Genomic DNA, 23,453 nt, shown 5'->3' with positions numbered 1-23,453 from the left:
AAATTCCTAACGCTCCAATGAGTGAAAAAGTCAACTTGCAGAATGACTGTACAGTAGTATATTGTATATGTAAACACACATATACACATAGAATGATGCCACCTGCTGTCAATAAATGTATAAGCATATAAAAGCAAAGAAAAAATCCTGGAACAGTGTACTTCAAACTCATAATAGTCATTACTGCCAGGGGAGGGGACAGGGGACCAGGACTGAGAGAGGCAGTAAGAGGAGATGGTGGCCTCAGCGACAGTTTTAAAAGATGAATATTAGCATGTATTATTTGAATTTTTAAACTTTTTATTTTGAAGCAATTATAGATTCAGAGGAAGTTGCAAAAATATTTTCAATGAAGTCCCATGTACTGTTTACCCAGCCTCCTCCAATGTCACCATCTTGCATAACTATAGTATAATATTAAAAACCAGGATAGTTACATCAGTGCAATACACAGAGCTTTTTCAGATTTTTGTCAGTTATACATACACTAATTTGTGTATGTATGTATGCAATTTTATCACATGTGTAGTTTCATGTAACCATGTAACCACAACAATCAAAATACTTAACTATACCACCATTACAAGACCCACTCATGCTACCTTTTTAGTGTCACATCTACCCCTTCTACCTCCATCCCAAATCCCATGCAACCCCTAATCTGTTCTCCATCTCTAAATTATTTTATGACTGTTACATAAACAGAATCATGCCCTATGCATCCTTTTGAGATTGAAGTCAGCATAATTTCCTTAAGATTTATCCAAGTTGCTGTGTGTATCAATAGTTCATTCCTTTTTATCTCTTGAGTAGTATTCTATGGTATGGATGTACTTCAGATTACATACCCATTCACCCACAGGAGGACATCTGGGTAGTTTCCAGCTCTTGGCTATTATGAATAAAGCTGCCACAAACATTTGTATACAAGTTCGGGTGTGAAAATGTTTTCATCTGTTTTGGATAAATGCCCAAGAGTGTAATTGCTGGGTCATAAGTTAAGTCCATTTTTAATTTTAAAAGGAACTACTAAACTCTTTTCCAGTGTGTCTGTACCATTCATTATACATTCCCATCAGCAATATATGCATGATCCATTTTCTCCGGATCATTGCCAGAGAGTATTTGTATTTAAAAAAGCTAAAGTCTGTCAAAGTCAGTATTTTAAAATAAAAGGAGAGACAACTAGAAATTTTTAGCTTCTTTATGGAATATATACAACACCACCTATGAAATATTTTTGCACTCCAAAAAATCAAACCTGAACCTGTTCAAGCATCTAGATTTAATACCAGTTTATGGGAAAACACAGGGTCAGAGGAACGTGCCAAATGATACGCAGCCAGCATCCTCTATAATGAGAGAAAGGCTTTAAGACAAATAATCCAGTTTCTTTAATAAGAAAAAAAAAATTGCAGGAAAAAAAGGTGAGAGGCAGGGGTAACTATGGATTAAAAGAGACTTAGAAGCCACATCAACCAATCGCTTTGTATAGACCTCATCTGAATCCTGATTCATAAAAACCAACTGTAACAAAACATTTATGAAACTACTAAGGAAATCTGAATACTAACTAGATATGTGATAATATTAAAGAATTATTGCTAAATTATTGCTAATTATTTAGGTGCAATAATATTGTGGTGGCATGTTTAAAAAGAACTATCTCACTATGGAAAAATTCGGCAGTTCCTCACAAAGTTAAACATAGAATTACCATATGACCCTACAAATTCACTCATGGTACTCAAACAAATACTTACACGTGAATGTTCACAGCAGCAGTATTCACAATAGTCTAAACGTAGAAACAACTCAAACCCTACCAACACATGAATGGATAAACAAAAGGTGGTATATCCACACAATGGAATATTATTCGGCCATAAAAAACAATGAAGTAGTGATACCTGCTACGATGTGGATGAACCTCGAAAACATTATATTAAGTGAAAGAAGCCAGCCAGACACAAAATGTCACATATTGTATGCTTCCATTTATATAAAATATCCACAATAGGTAAATCCATAGACACAGAAGCAGATTAGTGGTTGCCAAGGGCCGTGGAAAGGGGAAAATGCAGAATAACTGCTCGGTGGGTATAGGATTTTATTTTGGGGTACTTAAAATGTTTTGCAACCAGACAGAAGTGGTGGTTGCACAACATTGTAAATGTACTAAATGCCAATGAATTGTTCACTTTAAAATGGTTAATTGTAGGCTATGTGAATTATATCTCAATTTAAAAAAAAAATTACCTTTTAGAGATATATATTAAAGTATTTACAGAGGAAATGAAATACTGATATATGAAAATTGATCCAAAATAATAGGGGAAGGGGTTTACACATAAGGAATAAATGAAACAAGATTGTCCAGAAGTTGATAATTATTGAAGATGGGTGAAAGGTTAGAGGGTTCATTTTACTATTCTACTTATATTTGAAATTTTTTACCATGAATTTTTTTTGTTGTTTTTTTTTAAGTCAACATTTGATTCTAAACTTAGCAAGTCCACTTGATTTACAGTTTTGGTAACGATTTTGGTAGTATTAAAGAAAGGACATGAAATGGTACATGCTTCCAAAACTCCCATCCATTCACCAGACATTCTTCAGATGCTCTGGTCTGAAACTAAGCCTCTTGTTATAAAAAGCACATTTGGTGAGAAGGAATGGACACGAGGAAGCTGTGGCCTAAAGCGCAAAGACCCAGGTCCAAGTGAATGCGAAAGCAAACTCAACGCATACCTCTCTGAATAACCACAGCTTCCATTTTGCAGGAAAAGCAAAGTTGCTTAATCACCTGAGGCATTTGTTTAACAAGGACAGATTCATAGTTCCCACCCCAGACCAACAATTCAATCTCTGAGTAGGCGCTCCAGGAAAGGGCAGTTTAACAAGCTGCCCAGGTGATTCTGATGCCCCCAACCACTGTGTTAGGATTTGAGGAACCTACTGTCTTCCAGTGAGCCAAACAGTCTATTGCTCCACCTTGTGGCCTTAAAGCCAAAAAGCAACTTCACCATCATACCTGGCTTGCTCTACCACATAATTCTGACAGAAGCTTTCAAAGCCCAGCAAGAACTCTTATAACCTTTTCTGACAGATTTGTACCTTAGATCCAACATTTTGATCCATGCTGTTACACTCTGGGAATTACTAGGCCCAGAAAACATTATGGAAAACTAGGATGAGAATGTAACACTGCATTCTCTCAATATTCACTAAGGGCCCATAATGTTCCAAGCACTGTGCTAGACACTAGAAATTAAAGATGAATAACACATGGCTCTGTCCTTAGAAATCCACAGAAAAACATAATGAGTGATAGCACAGAATAGGACTAGTACCTCCTCTGTGAGCAGCAATTCATACGGGAAGGAAATCAAAGACATAGTCTTACTAAAAGATGGCAAACAGCAAATGAGACATGCAGCATGAATGCCATAGACTATAAGTGCAGAAGGTTCTGAATAGAGAGATCCCTTCCTCTCGAAGTAAAGGAAAGCTCCCTTCATTCAACAAGTATTTATTCTTACACACACTCTTTGCTATAACTATGCTAGGTACCGGGGACACGGTGAGTCAAGTAACAGAAGCTTTAGGAGTATGAAACGGGGATGTAGCAGGAAAAGTTTCCCTGCTGGGCTATCATTTGACCTTAGACCTTGAAGGGTAACTAGGATTTGAATAGGTAGAGAAAAGTCAAGGGAAAAGTAATTCTCTCCTAGGTATATGTTGTCTGTGTATATGTTCATCCACATCATAGCAGGTATCAGTACTTCATTTTTTTTATGGCCAAGTAATATTTCATTGTGTGGATATACCACCTTTTGTTTATCCATTCATCTGTTGGTGCGGTGGGTGGGAGGTAGACTGGCATAAGAGAAGGGGCAAACTGCTTGCTTAAGGAGTTTGAATTATATCTGGTAAAATAGGTCATGCATTCATTCAAGAAATATTTTCTTGGAGCATCCACATTATAGATTCTGGGTGTATAGCTGTGGACAAAGACAACAAGAAGCCATTAAAGTTCCTGGGTAAGGGAACAAAAAAAGTGATATTTAAGGATATGTGCTATATGTCAGATGCAGGAGACAGTTAGGGAACCAGTGTAGTCAGTCCCTAATAGGATGACTGATACGAACCTGAAATGGGGAAGGAACATCAAGAACTGAAAAAAAGTGGCCAGGTGCTAATACAGAGCAAGGCTGACTGGCTATGGCACAGGGAAAGAGAGACAAGCATCAAATGGGACTCTGGAATTTCAATCTGAATGACTAAATAAACATTAATAAAAAACAAAGAAACTAAGAAAGGAATATGATTCTGGGGAGAAAAGCTTTTTAACTAAGGGTTTCAGTAGATAGAACACTTTTGTAAGTATCATATGTGTGTGTATGGTGAAAACAGGTGAGTGGGAGTAGAGGGAAAAAAAGAAGAAAATGGCTAACTAGAAAGCATGTCCCCTGAAAAGATCTCAACTCCAAGGATTTTCGGTTTCTCTGTTGAATTTTCTAGAACATCCTCTAAATTGCTGGATTCTCCTCTCCCCCGCTCTTGTTCCTCCAAGCTTAAGATCCCTAAGAAAATGATGATATTGGTACAATCACTAGAGTCATAGTGAAGATGGTAAATATCCATTCAAAGACAGTAGTGACCTTGGATTCTTTTTTCATTTAAAATTATTTTAAAATATAAAACAATACAATCAAATATACTAATTCTAAGCATACCACTCCATAAATTTTAACCTATGTATATACCCATGAAACTATCACCCAGATCAAGATTTAGAACACCAGGAGTTTCCCTTATGCCTTTCTAGTCAATACCCTACCCAGAGGTAACCACTTTTCTTACTTCTATAACCTGCCTGTTCTTGAACATCATACAGATGGAATCATATAGTCTATACTCTTTTGTACATGGTTTCTTTCATTCAACATTATGGCTGTGTGATTTATCCATGTCAATGTGTTTCTCTGTGGTTCGTTCTTTTTTATGTTTGTGTAATGTCATTGTAGGGCTAGTCCATAATTTATTTATCCATTCTCCCCAGTGACGGACATTTTGGTTGTTTCCAGTTTGGGCTATTATGACTAAAGCTGCTGTGAGAATTCTAATTTATGCCTTTTAAGGAAATGCGTATTCATTTTTCTTAGATATGCCTATGAGTAAGATTGCTGGGTCATGGAGTCATATGTTTAGTTTAATAGATACTGACAAATAGTTTTCCTAAGTGGTTGCACTAATTTACACTCACCTAAAATGTATGAGAGTTTCAATTGTTCCACATCCTTGCCAATACCTGGCACTAACGGATGTTTAAATTTTAAGCATTCTGGGTATATAGTGAAAACTCACTGTAGTTTTAATTTGCACTTCCCTGATGAGTAATGACCTTGAGTACCTTTCAAATGCTCACTGGCTGTTTGGATACCTTCCTTTATGAAGTGCCTGTTCAATACTTTTGCCTACTTTTAAATTAGGGTTATTTCTTTTTCTTTCTGATTTGTAGTTCTTTGCATATTCTGGATATGAATCCTTGTTCAATATGTGCATTATGAATATTTTTTCCCAGCCTGTTGGGCTTATCTTTTTACCACTTAATGGTGTCTTGGATGAACAAAAGTTCTTAATTTTAGTGAAATCCAATTTATCCTTTTTTTTTCTTTTATGCACAGTACACTCTATGTCCTGTTTAAGAAATTTAAGAAATCTTTGTCTACTCTGATGGCCTTGCATTCAGAGAGGAAGGAGGCCAAGGCCACTGGAGCCTCATTTTTTAAAGTTTCAACAAACATCAAAACATGAGTACCTTTTTCAGCCTTTGAAGTTTAAATGCAATGTGGCAGAGATTGCCTGGCTTGTTCAGAAGGCAGGAAGTTACATTTAATTTGGCCTCTGTAGAAGGATTGGCACAGGTCCCAAAGAACAAACACTTAAACTAGAGGCCCCTAAGAGCCAGGTGAGGTCCTAAGAGCAATTTCCGTGAGATAGTAGGAATTTGCAATTATTGCCCATTTTCAGATGTGTTGATTATACAACATATAAAAGCATCATCTTGTAAGATAAGTCTTCATAGGAATTCCTGGCTTGCCCCAGTTTTATTATTGAGTGGGAAAAAACCACTCTCTTTATTATCCTTGTCAAAGCAAGACACTGTTACCTGTCACAGAACTAACTGTTCCTGACAGAAACTGAAGAGTTTAGAAGGGAGAGAGGTGGTGAGTGAGCAGACAGTTAAAATAAGCAAAGAAAAGGGTGAGACAAGCAGAGTGACAGTGAGGAAAACTTTGCTTTTCCTGAACTCTAGACATCAGAGAATCTCAGTTCTGAAAACTGTTCAGAGACCACTGCAATACTCTAAGCAAGACATAATTAGGGTGCTGGTGGTGACATGGTTATAAAGACATCAGCAGAAATAGTCTAAATGAGCTTAATGAAAGAAACTTGTCCAAACATGAAATGTATACTTGTGCATGTGAAGTTTCCTCTCCCATCCAGTCACCTATTCTCACATATCCCCAGAGTATGACTACTACTAAAATTCCTAAAGCAGACCTTTCAAACTCCAATGGCTACAGGGCCAGGCAAGTGATATAAATGATGGCTGCACACCTGTGTAGGACAATCCAAGAATGATGAGACCCTTAATAAACCATGAAGTTTTAAAGAAGAACCTATGACTCAGCCTCAGCTAACCGCTGCCATCTGAGAAGAAAGGTCCAATGATATTTTTTACTTTTTCAAAAGAAGTTAGAAATCAGGATTTTTTCTGTAATTTTCCAAACTTTATTAAGTCTTGTAGGCCAAACAAAATTTCTCTGTGGGTTTAATTTGGCCTGTGGGCAGCTAGTTTGCAACTTTTGTTCTCAAGCTTTCCAGCAAAAGAAATAGCACAGGCAGGTTTCCAGGGTTAGAAGAGCAAGAAACTTGGAAAGCTAGCATATAGACAGCGTCTGGGTCAACAGGCAGTAAAAAGTGGTTTAACTTTTAGAGGCAAAAAGCCTAAAGGACTCAGACTCCAGATTTGGGCAGGTCTGTATTGGAGAAGCTTGTGAGAGGAAAGAAAACTAGATTAAACCAAGGTTTAAATAAGGTAATTCATATAATTCTCAAATACTGGCACATAGTAAGTGCTTAATACATATTAGGTGCTATTATTTATTATTATGAGGCACCAAGAGGTGAAGTAACTTGCTCAAGTAAAGGTGTTAAGATGTACTGCCTGGATTTGTACTCAGATAGTTTGGCTACCAATCCTACACTCTAAACCATCAAGCTCTTCTGCCTCCCTTTACTTCACTGGGCTGGTTTTCTTAAGTTGTACAGTAAGGAAGTCAGATCAGATTATTACAGTCCCTTCTAGTAGTGACATTTTATGCTACCTGCCAGCCCTCTTATCAGCTTATTTCAGGGCAACAGTGGGACAAAACTGTCTCCGCTAACCCTATGACCTAAGAGGTGATCCTACAGCATAGGCTTGGGGTAGGCCAGAGAAGCAGTCAAGCATGGAATAATCCATAGGTTTATGGATTATTATAGCCAGGAAGGAAAAGGGGTCCAAGGTAAAGCCCTCTCATTGACACAAGAGGATTATATTTGTTTCTAGGAGGTCAGTATCCCTTCAGAGTAGGCCCTGAAATTCACCCACATGCCCAAGCTATTATAAGATGGAAGACACTTTTAGGCCTGGCAAGCAGCCAAGATAGGCTTTAAACCTACAATCTCCAGAACATCCTTCTGGGGTCATGGGTTTATCTACAAAAACCTAGTAACAGCTCTCTCCCTTTTTCACCACGTGGTGTTCACTCTGATACAAGCACCCACAATTTTACCTGCAATTTAAAGAGATCCACAAATCTCCTAAAATCAATCTTTCCCTAGACTTTAAGTATCTCTGAAATAGATCTATCCTGTTCTAGGCTTGTTCTCCCAGTGGATTCAGAATTGCCCCAAGATCTGGGTCAGGGTTTCTAGGCAGCGTACTCAGGAGACAAATCATCTATTGCAACTCAGCACAATTAATCCTGCAAGGAAAAGACAAAGGGCCCTCTTTCCCACCCCCACAGCAATTTGTACTGAGGGAATTCAAACAGAAAAGATCTGCAATTCAAGCCCCAACGACCAGTGAATGTGAATTTAAGAACAGTTCTCAAAGAATATTTCAGGCCCCTTTATTGCCTCAAACCAAGAAAAACCTCACAGAACCTTAGAAGAATTGAAAGAAACTAGGCAAAACTATTTTAGTCCCCACGGCACTCATCTCCTCCCTTTAGCCCAAGAAAGTAATCAGTCAAGATTGCCAATTAGTCTTCTTAGGTGATTTTTCTCCCATATGGGTTTGAAAATTATGGTTACCAAAGAAACCATATACCCTCACTCATAATTGAAGGGGAAATCAAAACAAGAAGATATTGTTTTCCCCTATGAGATTAGGAAAAGCTTAAGTGTTGGTGAGAGTCTTGGAGAAACATGTATACAGCTGGTAGGTTTGTAAATTAGTGCAGCTTTTTGGGAGAGCAATTTGACAATTTTAATCAAAAAATTTAAATAAATAGACCCTTCAATGCAGCAATTCCCAACAGATATTACTGCAAATATAGACCAAGACAGATGTGTAACCAGGTTCAATTCAGCATTATTTATAAAGGCCAAAAACTAGGAACAAGAAGTTCTGGTTGTTGGGTACACTAGACCTTTCGATGCAGCAATTCCCAACAGATATTACTGCAAATATAGACCAAGATAGACATGTAACCAGGTTCAATTCAGCATTACTTATAAAGGCCAAAAACTAGAAACAAGAAGTTCTGGTTGTTGGTTACACGACATAAATGGAATACCACGTAGGCATTAAAAGAATGAGCTGGTTCTGTTAAGTGCTAATATGAAAAGAGCCCCAAGACATTATTAATTTAAAAAAGAGACTGAGAACAGTGAGTACTATTACATGGTTTCTTTAGGCTAAATTTTTAAAAGGATATATATACATGTTGATATACGCATTAAATTAAATTATGTTCTGAAAAGATACATAAATTTTGGCTTTGGTTACCTTTGGAGAGAGTGGCTAGAGACTGGGAATGAAAAGAATCATATAATGTATAAACATTTAAAAAAACATACAAGTAACAGATAATCTGGAGATGGGATTTCTTCTTCTTTTTTTGTGTGTTTTTGTTACATTTTCCTACATAAAACCCTAATCTAATACACGTTATTATAAAAAATAAAACAATCATCACAGAATTTTCATCACAGAAAGAAACCAAAAGAAGACAAGTGGAAAGGGAACAGGGTCCAAATACAAAGCACAGCAGGAAACCAATGGAGGAGACTGGGGGAGAAAAGGAGAATAAAACACTCACACCCCCTCTTCTTTCAAGACACTGCTGACATCATGAATTACTCAAGCTTTCCACTGGAGATGAATAGATCAGTGCCCTACTCCAGTTGCCAGCTATTCATTGCAATTAAAAGTACAGGAGATAGCAGGTTGGGAGGAGACAGCTGGCATAGTTAGTCCAAATCCTGCCTTTTATAATATGGATGAGGCAGAGCAGTTCCTCCTAAGGAGCCTGAAGTGGCAGAGAACGCTGTAGCTAAACACAGAGGTTACCTTCCTGGTAGAAAGCAAACCTCTCTAAGCACACAGTGCAAAGACACAAGGGATCCTACCACTACATGCCTTTCAGCAACATGGAAAAGCAAGAGCCAGGTGCGTATGCAGCAGAAAGGGCAGAAAAAATTCATTGCCCTGTGGAGTCACAGGGAGCCCTTCTCAACACTATGGACTCCCTCTGGGCTACACCGATCTGCTGCCCCATGGAGATAAGTAGCTGTGATTAAAAATCATCAAGGAAGATAATCCTCTGTATGTAAATGCCCCTTTCATCTAAGGCTAATGAAATAAATTACAACCTCGCTTGCTTTCCATGAGATTCTTCTGTAATATTGCTTTACAAAGCGGGAAATTCCCTCCATTATAGAACTCCCAGAGGACTAGCTATGGTATGCATCTAAATCTAAAAGCAAGGCCAGCTTTATATACCAGTGCCAGGAAGGGTTGTTCCCTTCCCAGTGGGATTTAGGGAACATGAAAAAGCCTCCTACTCCACACACACATTTCCCTTAATGACACCTGAAATTCCCCCACTGGTGTACCTTGGTTCAGGATTGTCCTAAGTGTACTTTTTAAATAATTCAAACAGAAGGGAAAACACATTAGGTCCCTAACAACTTAATGCAGTGGTTCTTAACCTTCTGTTGTCTCATAACTGGTCCTTTTGAGTAACTGAGAAAAGCAAACAAACCCCCTTCTCAGAAAAATGTATCTTACATAAATACATAATGTCCAAAAAATTTTGGAGGTTCCTGTCCTCCTAAAGCCCACCTAGAAACCTCCTTCAGTCTGGAGTTATAAAGCCCTGACTCAGTGTCAATGAGTTTGGCAGATCTCTTTTCTCCCTAGGAAGAGCCCCCATGTTTCTGGTACAGATGGGGCCTAAAAAGGGGACGCAGACCTTAAGGGAAGCTCTTCTCACTTCATCAGTTTGCCTAGAATTGACCCTTTCTAGACTCCAGATGATGATTTATGATTCCTACTCATCCAGGAGGGTAGATTTCTCACACTGTCTGACCCTGGAAAGAGGACTCCCCTGGCTTCAGTGACATCGTACATGTTAGGAGATGCCCAAGTGAGATCAACTGCCAAACAGGTTCTCACGATCCCTGCTGGCTGATCACATTACTTGAAAGCTGAGGCAGAGAAACGTTTTAACACCTTATAAGTAAACGTGACTCACCTCTGAGGTTTTCGAATATCCCAGAGTCCCACTCCTTCCTTTGAATTAGCTGTGGCCAGTAACCTGGGTTCCACAGGATTAAACATGACACTGTGAAAGGCTGATGGATAGTTTGCCAGGCAGAAGGGCTCTGTGAAAAGAGAAATTATGATCAGTTCTTTCCAGGGCCCTTTGAGCCAGTGGTAGGCAGACAAGCAAGAGTGTGAGTTTGAGTAGGAGCATACCCTTTAATAACCACCCTGATGGGCCCACATGAACATAGCACATCATCTCAGCAGTCACTCTTACTCTCAAGGTCTCCCACAAGTCCTTGAACACACTCCCTGTACACACAAAGTATGAAAACAGCAGTTTAAAACATTTAACCAAATTTTAAGTTATAGCACTCAGAAGTATATATGACACCTATTCAGATCCTGTGCAAAACAAAAATGGTTACTGTAAATGGGAAGCTAAGCTGTTTTACACTCAGGAAAACTGAATTCCACATCAGCTGAAACACTTGAGTGCCAATTACTGGTAGGATTATACCTTTAATCCAAATTTACTAGTTTTAGAAATTAAAAGTTATTAAACTACACATAGATTTAATGAAGGCTATTACAAAACAATACTGCAGTTTTCCTTTTGGTTCATATTGCTCCCTAAATTAAAAAGGGATACAAGTGGATAAAATGGTCTCAGTCTAGAATTTATAATTTCACTCCCAGTAACTTGCACTTCTCTTGCATTCATCCAACTTCCCCTAGAAACTCTGTAGTCCTTTGCATATATCAGCATGCTCCAGGTAAGAAAGGAATCACTTTGATAACTGGAGGACATATTCCCATGGAACCTGTTAGAAGTAATGGAAAGAAAGTACCTTCCAGTATATGATTTCCATAATTCAATACTGTACAGGCCTCCAGGCAGGTGAAGCATTCAGTCATCTCAGCTATCAGGCAGTTCAGTCCAGGCAAAAGAGAATTTCACCTACCAAGCTTACAGTGACTCAATCACAGTTGCTACTTGCTGCTGCTTTGCCTGCTTGTACCCTAAGTACAAGCTTCTCTTGGAGCCCGAACCTCAATGATGAGCAAGACTCAGACTGTAAAATGTTTGGAATACAGAAAAATATTCCTGTTTCCTGACAGCACAGTAATAGGAAACACAATGTAGGCAGAACAGTAACTCCACATCATAGGTATAATCATTACAGAGGTGCACCCTTTGGGGTGGCAATGGCACTGAGGATGGTGCTGGAGCAAAGGGCCTTTGAAGACGGGCAAACTTAAAGAGAAATAACTCTTTGTAGGAAATGAGCTAAGAAGATGCATTTCCTGAAGAACTCTGGAGATTCAAGGGGACAAGTTCTTCATTGCACATTTCAGACACAAAGAGCACATTTGGAGGAGGAACTCCACAGACAATCCCCCTTTTAAAATCCTATACACAGGAGGCTGATGTTCTGTGACTCAGCAAAAAAAACAGGCCTGAAACTAGGGTGCAACAAAGTGTATAAAACACCCATTATCTGTAAAAAATCAAGAATATGTGCCTGTCAGCCCTGTCTACTGTGCTGGCCCTTGGTGTCTCCCTCCACAATGAAGCATGACATCTTCTGCTCTGTGCAGCCACTAAACCCCAAAGTACTGATATGGTTTGTGGAGATTTCCAGGTAACTGGAGAAGGGTTACAGAGGTGTCTCACTTCTGACTGCTTAGGGATAAGTTGGGACCCAAGACATACATCTATGCCCCCATGTGAGAGTTTCACATTTCCCCTGCATTTACATCACGCCCACCCGGATTTACTCAGGTCATAACTATGAACTTGATATCAAACTCTTCAACCCAATGTAAAAGCCTTTTGTACTGTGACCCTACCTCCATGGGGAGACTCCCGGATGTCCCAGATGAGAACCCGGCCATCATCTGAGGAGCTGGCAAAAATGTTGTCATTCACTGGGCTCACAGACAAGCCATATACTGCATCTTCATGGGCAAACACGTCCAGGGTCTCGCTGCTGAGAAACAGAGAGCAAGGGAGAGGCACACAGGCACACACATACACACAAACATAGTGCAGAGTCCCCCACACTAGGGTGGAGTTCTCTTTCATTTTTAGGAGAAATCCAATCTGGCTAAACCCAAAGTATAGCAATGTGTGTGTTGGTCTTTTCCTAAAAGGTAGATATCTAATTTTCAGGTTAAAAAAAAAAATGATACTATTAAAGAGACATTTTATAGATTTCAAGTTTGCTTTTTGCACTAAATAAGCATATTTAAAAGTGATTCAATAGATGAGTTTCATGTTTCATTTATTAGAGTACATTTGCTTGTAGACAGATTCGGGGGTTTGTGCTTGATTTCCAATAAACAAGGGAAAGCTTTAAAGCAGCCATATCTGATGCCTGGTAGTAGAGGGATCTCCTGGGAACCTGGCAGGGTGATTAAGAGCATGGTTCTGAGGCCAGACTGCCTAGGTTCAGACCCTATCACCACTTGACCTTAAGTACCTACATATGATGAAACACCTCAGTTTCATCATATGTAACGAAGATCACAATAGTATCTCTTCATGAAATTATTGTGAGGGTTAAATGAATTAATACATACAAAACACTGCCTGGCACATAGTAAAAACTAAATAAATATTAGCTATTGTTTTTATTAAGTATTATGCTCCCTTTCCTTCCAACGTCTCCCTTTAAATTTTCACCTGTAAACTACAATTTCAAACTTTATTTCAAAATTTATTACAGGAATCTTTTTCTGAAATTGCAGCTGGTTTCACATTATTTTCTTCAAAAAACAAAAACTATTTTGATCTAAAGAGTAATTCACCTCTCTTCATATGAAAAATGGAGTCAGTCACCTTCACATACCAACAATCTATTTACCTTTCAACATCATGGAGAATAACTTGCTCATCATTTCCTATAAGAGAAAAAAGCAGATATTTTATCATTTCTGCAAGGTGTTCCCCTCTATATCATAATTTAGTATTTTAAAGTTTTCAGGGGAAATATCTGAATAAAGTCAGTTAATAAAATTAAGAGGATTAACTAGAAAAAAACATTTATAAAAATAATTTAAGAAAAATACCTTTTATAGAAAATTCTTTAAAGCTTAATAGCAACTAGGTATAGTGTAATAACTTCTCAAAATGTATTATTCAGTGAATGATGTAAAAAAAACTTTGCCATTAATGGACAAGGGTAAATGATCATGGCACACCAATTCACTACCCTTAGTATTCTTTTAGCAAAACACTCATTAACTGTGAGTCCCAGAGCAAGCTCTTAAATTTAGTTCTATGTATGCCTCAGTTTTTTATCTGTAAAACAGGGGTAATAATTGCACTTACTTCATAGGACTATTGTGAGGATAAGAGTTAATGTATGTAACTCTTAATAAGTTGCCAATTAATTGTAAGCTAGTATTCACATCCTCATCAACACATCCTCCTTAAGATCTCTTAATAATGTTAAAGTTTGATGAATGTATGATTCTGAATGATGAGGACATTTTTATTCACAATTTTTTCTCTAGCATTTCTCATTTAATAACCAAGGGATCCAATATATGTAGTCCTTCCTTCAAATGGCTTATATAACCAAAAAACAAAAACCTGAATTTGAAAAGACATAAAGTAAAAATTGTCCCACTCCAGGCTGAAAATACAGAATTAGACACTTAAATAGACAGCAAAGGTAAGAGTAAAGATGTGACCCAGGCCATCTTAAACAAAGTCCTGGCTGAAAACTGTACTGTGGGTTAATACTGATTAAATCAATAAACCTCTATTTATGCCTTCTAGATATCAGGCCCAGGGCTGGAAGCTGAAGATATGAGAAGAATAAGATTCTGCCTAGCCCGTGAGGAACTCACAGAGCAACTATACAATCAACTAACAGCAACAAGACAGTTGGTCTTGTTGTAGCAATATGGTCTAGCTATGAGGACACAGGAGCAAGTATTTTCCTCGAGCAAGGCAAAAGTAGATGGGAGAAGGAAAGTGCTTTATGGGAAAGGGGACAATTGAACGGAAACTCAAATATGATTTTTTTTATCAATGGAAGACTTAACAGGAATTGGTGAGGATTGAATAATTAAGTACAGAATGAGCAAAAGGTATGAGGGCAAAATATTAAAGGGTAGTGTACACCTATGATGGCAAGTATGTTAGGGTGGCTAGAGGTCATGACATGGGGGAAGGGAGGCAAGGCCAGACAGGTAGAATGGGGTTTAGACCTTATCCTGTAGATACTGTGGGGTCAAAGGTTCACATAGTTGAAACTACATTTTTAGAAGAAAACTTGTGTAAAACTATATTTTTAAAAGCAAACTTACATAAGCAATGAATTAGAAGGAAGATTAGAGAGAGACTGAGCAGAAATCACAGAAGACCACTACAATAGTCCAAACCAAAGATGAGGACCTGAATCAGGACTGTGGATATAGAAAGAGAACAGAAACTAACAGGTGGCTGTGAAAGGCTTTCAGGAGATCTAATGGGATTTGGTGACTGACAGATGTGTAAATGAAAGGAAGGCAGGGATTGAGGATGACTTCAATATTACTATTAGGCTGAACCATAAGAAATTGCCATTTTTGTAAGTTGAAAGTGGTTGAATGTCAACAGTTTAAGGTTCAAGCTAATAGATTAAATGATTGGCTGAATGGTGACATGAAAGAGAAACCATGAGACAAAATGATGTTTCTTTGTGCAGGATTTTGGTATTAGATCTGTTGCATTTAAATTGCTTGTGGAATACATAGGTAGGCATCCAGTGAGTAAATCTGTAGCTCAGAAGAGAGGTCAGGGCTCAAAATCTCATGGTCAGAAAGGAGTGTGGTTGATGGAAGCCATCACCAAGATGTTGGCTTGAGAACAAGCCTTTCCAATTATGGCCTAGTACAAAGTCTTTCAAACAGGAGCCATCCGTGGGTCACGCAACTGATTTGAGTCACAACCATCAACTTTATGAATGAAAAAGAATTTTTTAAAAATCAGAATGTACTGTTTCATTAAACTTTTGTTTTAAATGTGTTTCCATGCATTACGTTGCAGAGTGAAATGTTTCCTATTAAACAGAAAACAAAAACCACTACCTTAGTGCATGTACTAAACTGCTATAATGCCGAGAAGACAAGTTAAGTGAAACAAGTAATTCCACAGTTCAATGAAATAAAGGAAGAAAAATAAGGAGTTATCTTTCTCTGAAATCCCAGCCACATTGGATTTCCCAAGATAGAAATTTCCCTTTCTCTCACCTCCTGAGAATACTTTGGTGTTCCCACTGTTGAAAGCCAGGCAAAAAATATTGGAATGATGTTCTCCTTTCAGCTGTATGGGTTTGACTCTGGAGTGGATGGCTTGCTCCATGTGCCATAGTAGAACCCGGCGATCATCTCCTCCTTGAAAGGGAAGCAGGAAACTGTGGTTAAAACAGCTGACATCTTGAGGCTGACACTTCATTTTGCCAGTCCAGAATCCCATCTGTTCTAAAACTGTACCTCCCAATCCATGAGATTCTGCCAGGGCACAGAAACCCAGGACTCCACCACTTAACCACCAAGAAGGACGTGGTGTAGTCTAGGCCACTCAAACACTCTCTTGCAGGAATCTGAATCTTGAACAGATAAATACAGAAATGAAAAGAAGTACACAGATACCAGGAGTTCCTGCTGTTGAGAACCCCAAAGCCACACTGTTCCTATCTCTCCAGAGGACCAGTTGTTTAAATATTTCTTCATTTGCTACCTAGAATCCTTCCACTAAAGTCTTTCCCTCCCTCCAACCCTCTCTCCCTCCTTTCTCTTTTGCCTTAGAGAGCCTGACTTGGTTCTCTAAAGTAATATTTCTAACTCTAAAGTAATATTTCTAACATACTAGTTTTCAAAGCACTCTCCTTGATGTGATCTCACTGAATATGAGACACTGTACAAATGACCACTAAGGAGTTGCCTGGCTCTGACAGCAGCAGAACCTAGACAGAACCCAGCCCTCATGATGCTCGGCCCAGTTCTTTCTTTGCATAACTCTCCACAGTCTGAATTAAATGAACAATATTGCACTGCATGGGCCAGCTCTTAGAGAATAAGACTATATATGGTTTACATATTTTTTATATTTGTGGATCTATTAACAATATCTGTATGGATGAACACCAGACTATTAACTGTGGTTATTACTTCTAAAAAGTGGGACCAGAAGAGCAAGACTGGAACAGATTTGTCTTTTTACTTTTATTTTTATATTTTGCACTGTTTGACTTTTAATAATAAGCCTATATTATATTCCTTTTCTAATATAAAGTTAAGATACAACAGCAGAAAACACAGGCAGCAAAACTTAAGCTCTGTACCTCTGCTTTCCCTCCTCCATTCAATTTGAAATCAACAGCTACAAATTACAGCACATCCATGCAATGGCATACTATGCAGCCATTAACTTGGTAAATCTATAAGAATTAACATAGAAAGATGTTCAAGAATCTTTTTGTCAACAGGGGAAAAGACGTATAAAACACCACGTGTACTGGGAGAACTTCTGGGGAAGACGGCAGAGTAGGGAGTTCCAAGACTCAATCCTTCCACCAAAAAGGCTACTAATCAGGCAGGAGCCGTCTGAAACAACTGTACTGGGGTTCCAGAGGCCAGGAGAACACTGTGTAGCATCCAGGGAAGAACAAGAGGCAGAGGCTGATAAACTATAGTAAAAGACAGTGAGTTAGTCTCTTTGGGAGGCAGCTGCTGGCACCCATCCCCCAATCTCACAGTGGGCAACACTGGGCTCCAGTCCCTGGCTACCTCCCTGGGGACAGAAAGCGACATAAAAATCCTCTTCCCCAAGAACAGGGGTGGGCAATGTGGATCACTGATTACAGCATTTGGTTACAAAATTCAGATCCCTGGGTACCAACTCTGAGCTAGTATTTCAACCCACCCCAGGTAAAGTCAGGTGAAGCAACTGTTTCAAACCCACCCCCAACACTGGTGATGCCAGTGGAGATTTAAAGACACAGCACTTCCTCCGGGCTCCAGGGAATGATTAGTTGAAGGGTTGCATTTGCTGGGCAGGCCAAGATTTGATGAACGGTCAATGAGGCTTTCGGCACATTGCTGATCCCTTCCTGTGATGGTTAGGTTCATGTGTGACCTTGGCCAGGTGATGGTAGCCAGGTGTCTGGTCAAGCAAGCATTGGCCTAACCATTGCTGCGAGGACTTTGTGGCTGGTTAATAAACCAACAGGCTGGTTTGTTAAATCATCAGTCAATTGGCTGCAGCTGTGACTGATGACACCAATGAAGGGCGTGTCTTCCACAATGAGAATGTAGTCAGCTGGATTTAATCCAATTAGTTGAAGACTTTTAAGTGAGACAGATAGAGGACCTTCACTTCTTCTTCAGCTGACCAGGGAAGTGTTTCCTGAGGAGTTCACTGAGGTTGCCAGTTCCTTGCCTGAAGAGTTCATCGAACATCTTCATTGGAGTTGCCAGTTTGCTGCCTGCCCTTTGGAATTTGGACTTGTGCATAATCACAGCTGCATGAGACACTTTTATAAATCTTATATTTATAGATATCTCTTGTTGATTCTGTTTCGCTAGAGAACCCTAATTAGTTCACTTCCCCAGGCCATTTTGTAGCCAATCTGTGCCCCCCTTCATGGGTCCTTGACTCTGTTTTCACTGGGAAATACTGACTTGAGAAAGTCCTCTGTAGGATGACCCTCCTCCCAAAATCTGCCCTCAAGACAAAAGGAGATAGAAACAACAAAAGGAGTAAACAACTACAAAGGCAAAACAAAAACAAATAGAATAGACCAAGACACCTGGAGAAGAAACAGAGGAGAGGAAGCGTTCTCCTGAGGTAAAATAATTGCACTAAAAGTGCAATCTTAAAAACTGTACCACATATCAGGGCAGGAATCAGATGAAGAACTGAGACTACATGATCAGTTAAACACAGGCTATCCTAAAGGTATAGAATAAAGCAGATTAAGCGTCAAAGAAGAGCCTTAACACAGAGCCAATCAACAATAAAACCCTAGACAAGAGGGAGAAACAGATATTCAGAGCAAACTCATCAAGATAATCAGATGGTAGACATCAGAAAAAACTTACAAGCCATACTAAGAAACAAGAAAAAAAGGCCAAGTCAAGGAACAATTTAAAGTTGAGGAGACACAAAATTTGGAACAACTTATCAAGGAAGTTCAAACAAATCTCCTAAGTGAATTCAAGGAGATGAAGGAAAATATGCACAAACAGATAAAGGAAATTATGGGAATGACAGGCACAATAGAAGAGATAAAAAACAAAACAAAACAAAACAAAACACTGGAGGCATACAACTGCACATTTCAATAGGCAGAAGAAAGAATCAGCAAACAAGACAGGACAATAAAAATTTAAGACAGAGGAAAAGAGAGAGAAAAGAATGGAAAAAAATTGAGCAATGTCTCAGGGATTTGGATGACAACATGAAGCACACAAACATATATGTCATGGGTGTCTGAGGAGGAGAAGAGAAGGAAAAAGGGGCAGAAAGAATATATGAAGAAATAATGGTTAAAAACTTCCCAATTCTTATGGAAGACATAAATATACATGTATAAGAAGGGCAAAGTACTCAAAACAGAATAAATCCTAAGACACCTACTCTGAAACACAAACAAATCAGAATGTCAAATGTCAAAGTTAAAGAGAGAATTCTGAAAGCAGCAAGAGAAAAGCAATTTGTCACATACAAGGGATCTACAATAAGACTAAGTTGTCAATTTCTCATCAGAAAACATGGAGGCGAGAGGACAATGGTATGATATATTTAAGATACATAAAGAAAAAAATGCTAGCCAAAAATTATTTATCCAACATGACTGTCCTTCAAAAATTAGGAAAAGTTCAAAATATTCATAGACAAACAGAAACTGAGAGAGTTTGTCAAGAGACCAGCCCTACAAAAAATACTAAAGGGAGTTCTGCAAGCTGAAAGAAAAAGACAGGAGAGAGTGGCATGAACTAGTGTGAAGAAATTTTTGTTGAGACAACTGGATATCTATATGCAGAGAATGAAAGCGCATCCCTTATAATACCTTTTAAAAAAATTAACTCAAAATGGATCAAAAACCTAAATATAAGAACCAGGACCATAAGAAGAAATGTAGAAGCATCTTCAAGATCTTATGGTAGGCAATGATTTCTTAGACATTAAAACCAAAACACAAGTGAAATACAATGAAACACAAATGAAAGAAAAAAAATAGATAAATGGGACCTTCTCAAAATTAACAACTTTGTACATCAAAGGAATTTGTTACAAGAGTGAAAAGACAAGTCACTCAATAGGAGAAAATATTTGGAAAACACATATCCAATAAGGATTTAATAAAATATGTATAAAGAAATCTTATAACCCATCAATAATTCTCAAAAAAAGAGGAAATACAAATGGCTAAGAAACACATGAAAAGATGTGCCACATCAGTAGCTATAAGGGAAATGCAAATCAAAACCACAATGAGATATCATTTAACACCCACTAGAATGGCCACTATTGGAAAAAAAAAAAAAAAGAAAGAAAACTACAAGCGTTGGAGAGGATGTAGAGAAACAGGAACACTGATTTATTGCTGGTGGGAATGTAAAATGGTGCAGCTGCTGTGGAAGACAGTTTGGCAGTTCCTCAGGAAGCTGAGTATAGAATCACCATATGATCCAGCAATTCCCCTACTAGGTATATACAAAGAATAGAAAGCAGGGTCTCAAACAGTTCACACTGAAGTTCTTGGCATTATTCAGAATTGCCAAAAGATGGAAGCAACCCAAGTGTCCATCAACTGATGAATGGATAAACAAAATGTGTTATATACATACAATTGAATATTATTCAACTATATAAAGGAATGAAGTCCTGATGCATGAGACAACATGGACGAACCTTGAGGGCACTATGTTGAGTGAAATAAGCCAGATACAAAAGGAAAAAAATTGAATAATCTCACTATTAAGAACTAATTATAATAAGCAAGCTCAAAGAGTTAGAATCTAGAACATAGGTTTATCAGGAAATAGATTGGGGTTAGTGAACGGGGAGTTGATGCTTAACTTGTACAGAATTTCTATTTAGGTTGATGGTAAAGGTATGGAAACGGATGGTGTGATGGTCACCAATTATTCTGATTGTTATCAATAACACTGAACTATAGAGGTAAGTGTGGTTAGAAGGTGAAACTTTAAGATGTACGTATTACTAGAATAAGAATTAAAAGATACAACATAGGACTGTACAACACAGTGAAGCCTATTGTAGACAATGGAATACAGTTAATGGTACATGCATAAGAATACTCTTTCACGATTTATAACAAGTGAACAATATTAATAGAAGGTATTAATAATAGGGTAGTATATGCAAAGAAAAATACCTAATGTAAGTTATGGACGCTAGATAATACTACAATTTTAATAATCTTTCATTAATTGTAACAAAAATACTGTTAAAAAAGGAGGTACAATTACAGAAAAAAAAAAAAAGCAAATCATAAATTTTAACAAATTTTCCACACCAACATAAGGTGTTGGGGATGGGGTGGTATATGGGAATCTTCTATTTTATGTATGATTGTTTTGTAAACCCACTTTTCTAATTAAAAAAAATAAAAGTATACCAACATACCATTTGTGTAAAAGAAATTTTTAAAAAGCTCCACAACAGCAGGCATCTTGTCAATTTTGTCCACTGAAGAATCCCCAGCACCTAAATGAGTGCCCCAAAGAGTAGATATTGAAATATACTTACACTTGCATGTCTATGCTTGTATTTACATATCTAGATGGCTGTAAAAGAAATTGCTTATAGTGGACACCACCTCTAGGAGGTTGTTGGGAGACTTTCATGTTTAATTTTTACTTTATTACTTCTTGTATTACTTTACTTTTTGCCATAAACATATTGCCTTTTATAATAATAATAAAAATAATGGGAGACAGAGTAGCGAAATCATACTTATTCTCCATCCCCTAGAAAGAAGTTGGCTTTGCTCTTTGAGTTCATCACACATTTCTTCCTTCCATCATCAGTCAAAATCAAGTTCTGTGTCCTCCCCCAAAATATTTCATGGTCCCTTAAGTGTGGCCCACTGTATTCTGTGTTTATAATTTGCCTATGAATTCAACTATGAGTTCTCTGACTTGGGATGGTATCTAAATTCCATAGCACCTGATAAATTTACCATTGTTAAACATCAAGTCAAGGTCATGAAAAGAAAGATTTGGATTTATTTATTTTATTTTAATGAAAATGACACAAAGGGTTTCTCAACCTATTACTAGACTAAGATAGGCTGTGGGCACTTTAGTTCTCCAGTCTCCCCAACACCGAAGCCATAGGTCAAGGTCTTTCTATCACTGCTTTTGCTACCGTGTTTCTTATAATAGAGAAATAATTCTCTGTACTCACATCTCTATCACAAGTAGGAAATTAAAAGAGAGGCCACATGTTTCAAACTCTACCTAACCTGTGTTTCCAGTCTAATCTCTGTGCTTGGTTTTCATAAAAATGGGGATAGTAACAGTTCTACCCTCTTAGATTTTATAGATAAAGCCAAGTACAAAAGAGTTAACTAACTTGCCAAGGTCACACAGTAAAGTAAAGCAGTTGTGCTAGGATTCAAAATCAAGCACTTGAGACTCCATAGCCTTCACTTTTAAGCACTCTACTGCCTGCCTTAATGAGGTTAGAGGGTGGGGTGGGTAGGACCATAACTGGCAAAGCAAATTCATCTGATGGACAACTGAAGGGATTCTCTGCCTTGGTGGCATAGCTCAAAAAATGTCCAGGCAAGAGTAAAATAAGGGAGCTCAGGAGTAAAAACAGAAGCAAACTTAACTGGAGTAAACTGAGGGACCAGGAAAGGATGATCTGCAACTATAAAGATTCTAGCAATGTACAAAACTGACAGTGGCTTAATATTTAGAACACATAAAGAACTTCTACAAATAATTTTTTAAAAATCCAACAGGAAACAAGGCAAAGAATATGACAACTCAAAGAAGAGGAAACACAAATAGCCAACAGATGTTATAGAGGATATTAACCGCTACAATAATCCGGGAAACAGAAATTATAACTTAGATGTTGTGCCAGTTTGGATATACTATGTCCCCCAGAAAAGCCATGTTCTTTAATGCAATCTTGTGGGGGCAGACTTGCTATTCTTTTGATTAGGGTGGAAACTTTTGATTGAGTCTTTCAAATGGAGATATGACTCACCCAACTGTGGGCAGGACATTTTGATTAGATTATTTCCATGGAGGTGTGGCCCTGCTCATTCAGGGTGGGTCCTGATTGGTTCACTGGAGTCTTTAAGAGAGCTGAGAGTCAACACAGACCCAGATGCTTGGAGATGCTGGAAGATGCAGAAAAAAGGACGTTTGGAGATGCTAAGCTAAGAGATGGAGCCCAGAGTTTGCCCCAGAGCAGCTAAGAGAAGACCCCCAGATGCTTAGAGACAAATGCCCCAGGAGAAACAAGCAGAGAGCTGAGAGAGAGAAGCTAAGAGAGACACAAGCCCAGAGACATTTTGGAGAGAGCCATTTTGAAATGCAACCCAGGAGCAAAGCACCAGCAGAAGCCAGCCATGTGCCT

General features: G+C 38.2%; 1 protein-coding gene across 4 annotated transcripts in view; it reads right to left on the bottom strand.

Annotated features, from left to right (window-relative positions):
- The window catches only part of DCAF5 (DDB1 and CUL4 associated factor 5), a 128,426-nt gene that overhangs the window by 71,190 nt on the left and 33,783 nt on the right, over positions 1–23,453 (bottom strand). For 3 of the 4 annotated variants that reach the window (XM_037832455.1, XM_037832453.1, XM_037832457.1), the window contains exons 2-5: positions 16,076–16,219; positions 13,699–13,735; positions 12,683–12,822; positions 10,818–10,947 (exon numbers count right to left, since the gene is read on the bottom strand). In XM_037832455.1, coding sequence (XP_037688383.1) covers positions 10,818–10,947; positions 12,683–12,822; positions 13,699–13,735; positions 16,076–16,187 — 419 coding nt within the window. In that variant the 5' untranslated portion in view covers positions 16,188–16,219. Of the gene's footprint in view, positions 1–10,817; positions 10,948–12,682; positions 12,823–13,698; positions 13,736–16,075; positions 16,220–21,482; positions 21,533–23,453 lie in introns of those variants that run through there. The other variant, XM_037832454.1, reaches the window with a different exon arrangement.

The sequence above is a fragment of the Choloepus didactylus genome, chromosome 4, assembly GCF_015220235.1.
Source record: "Choloepus didactylus isolate mChoDid1 chromosome 4, mChoDid1.pri, whole genome shotgun sequence".
NCBI lineage: Eukaryota > Metazoa > Chordata > Mammalia > Pilosa > Megalonychidae > Choloepus > Choloepus didactylus.
This window is presented reverse-complemented; position numbering and strand designations above follow the sequence as displayed.